The sequence below is a fragment of the Tupaia chinensis genome, unplaced genomic scaffold (assembly GCF_000334495.1).
Source record: "Tupaia chinensis unplaced genomic scaffold, TupChi_1.0 Scaffold000489_1, whole genome shotgun sequence".
Classification (NCBI taxonomy): Eukaryota; Metazoa; Chordata; class Mammalia; order Scandentia; family Tupaiidae; genus Tupaia; species Tupaia belangeri.
This window is the reverse complement of record NW_006160001.1, coordinates 5,501,760-5,503,945: the sequence shown is the minus strand read 5'-3', so window position 1 is coordinate 5,503,945 and position 2,186 is coordinate 5,501,760. Positions and strand designations below refer to the sequence as shown.

General features: G+C 40.6%; 1 protein-coding gene across 1 annotated transcript in view; it reads left to right on the top strand.

The window, feature by feature from the left end:
• Positions 1-2,186, top strand: part of DNAJC21 (DnaJ heat shock protein family (Hsp40) member C21) — a gene marked incomplete at its 5' end in the record, with an annotated part of 26,098 nt that overhangs the window by 22,582 nt on the left and 1,330 nt on the right. Inside the window, 1 exon segment of the mRNA XM_006156336.3 lies at positions 2,121-2,184. Coding sequence (XP_006156398.2) covers positions 2,121-2,184 — 64 coding nt within the window.

The following is a 2,186-nucleotide window of genomic DNA, read 5'->3' as shown; positions in this document are numbered from 1 at the left end:
GCAGGAAGTCACCTGAGGCCAGTTTTCCTTTCCCTTATCCTGGTGCAGTTCTTAATTTGTCCTGACACTCACATAAAAACAGGGCTGCTGCCAAGTGTTTTCCTGCCCATTGGGGAGTCTGTGCCCTGCCCTGCAGCATCAGTAACTAAACCTCCATGTTTGTGACAGTCTGCCTGTATTTGGCACCATTGTTTCAGGACAACTGGCAGCAGCTTGGGGCATTTCTGCTCAACAGAGCCCTGGGATCCTGGTTCTGTACTAGACCTGGTGGTGGGCCAGGGAAGGTTTTCCCACAAGATAACCAGGCCTTTTTTTCTCCTTTCTCTCCTTGTCCGAATTTCTTGTCTCTATCCTTCTCTTCTCTATATAGAGAATCATTTCTTACTCTTTGGGGAAGAGCTGAACAGTAGGTTGCTTCAGGTTTCTGGCATTATAGGACCATGTAAAAAGAATTGAAGGGACAGAGTAAAGTGGTAGCAGGAGTTGAAAGTGTTTTAATAGTGGAGCAACTGTGATGTGGCAGTGGAGTTATTTAGGGACTTGGTGGTTTGAATGAGGAAAGCAGACATTGACCAAAGACTAGAGATAAGTTCTAGCTGTAGAAAAAGGAAGATGAGGACCCACACACTCAGGTAACGTCTAACATTTAATTAATTAATTAATTTATTTTTAGAGAGTTTTTTGCTATAGGGTGCGTGCACTTGCCGGAGAAAGAGAGAGAGAGATAGAAATCAGCCCCCGGGGGTGGCCATACCACAGTCCCTTCTCCATTCTCCTCTCGGGATCTTGGGCACTCACGCACATGTGCCCAGCATGAGTTTAAGCTTCTGGGTTTGAGACTCAAACCAGGGTCAACTATATGATAGTCCAGCGATGTAACTGTCATGCCATCTGCTAGTCCCAAGCATTTCTTGATTTGGTGTTAGTTCTACATGAGAATTCATTTGGGAAGAAAATGGAGTTCTCAGAGTTTGGTAATCACTACTGTAGTTCAGCGTTCTCATTTTACTTTTGGGAGAAAAGGATTTTGAGTGTTCACTGCTGGCAGGCTGGGGTAGACACCTCCTACCCTCTTCTGCAGCGGCTTCCTACTCCCTGTGCCACTGTAGCTGGGTTTCTATCCAGACTTTTAATCCAAGAATTTGGTTATTACAAATGAGGGAATGTCTAAGGTGACTAAGGAAAATTCAGCTCATGTAGGAGATTGAGTAGAGGAATGTTGAATTCCAGCAGAATATGAAAACCCTGACAACTGCTGGTTGGTAGTTTCTGGTATAAAGAGTATAGTAGGGGAAAACCCACCACATAAACTGAAAGGACATAATTTTTTAGTAAAACTAGATTTCTAACATTGAGCAAAAAGTTCATTTTATAAAAAATACATTTTTATTTTTCTCATTTCCTGTGAGACTGTTGAAATGTCTGTCTTAGACTGAATTGGGTTCAAAAAGTTAATGTGTTTTGGGAACCATGATGTCATAGATTATTTGGTTGTAAAGATTTGTTTCAAGAAACAGAGTATTGGTTCTTTGCCTCTTATAAAAACGTGCTGTAGGGCCAACCAGGTGGCACGGTGGTTAGGGTGGCTGGATCCTATATAGCTGACTACATGATTTGAACCCCAAACGTGGCAGTTTGAATAAGCATGCCAGGCACATTTATGTGCATGCCCAGAATCCCTAGAGGAAAATGGAGGAGAAAGGATTGTTGCAAGGTCATCCTCCCAGGAGGTGCTTTCTCACTTTCACTTGTTCCCCGCCTCTGTCTCTGTCAGCGTACGTGTCCTATAGCCAAAAAAAAAAAAACAAAACAAAACAAAAAAAACCAAAACAAAACAAAACAAAAAAATTCCACACTGTATAAGTGTTCAGAGATAATTTAGAGGTCTTGTTTAACTTTTGTTTCAACTATTTTAAGTAAATTCCTTAATTTTTGTGCCAAATTTGGCATTTGACATGATTACTAAGTTCCTTTAAAGTTGTTGATTTGAGATGTGAGGATCAACTAATAAATTTGTCTTTAAAATGCATCTCACTTTTTCAAGTGTTTTGGGAACAAGATGATGATTGAAAGGGGTACATTATTTTGGATTAAGCTGAATTTTAAAATTTATTTTACAGTGTTCTTAAACCCAAAGGAAAGAAGACCAAAGATACGAAAAAGTCTGTCAAAGTACCTGCTGAAAC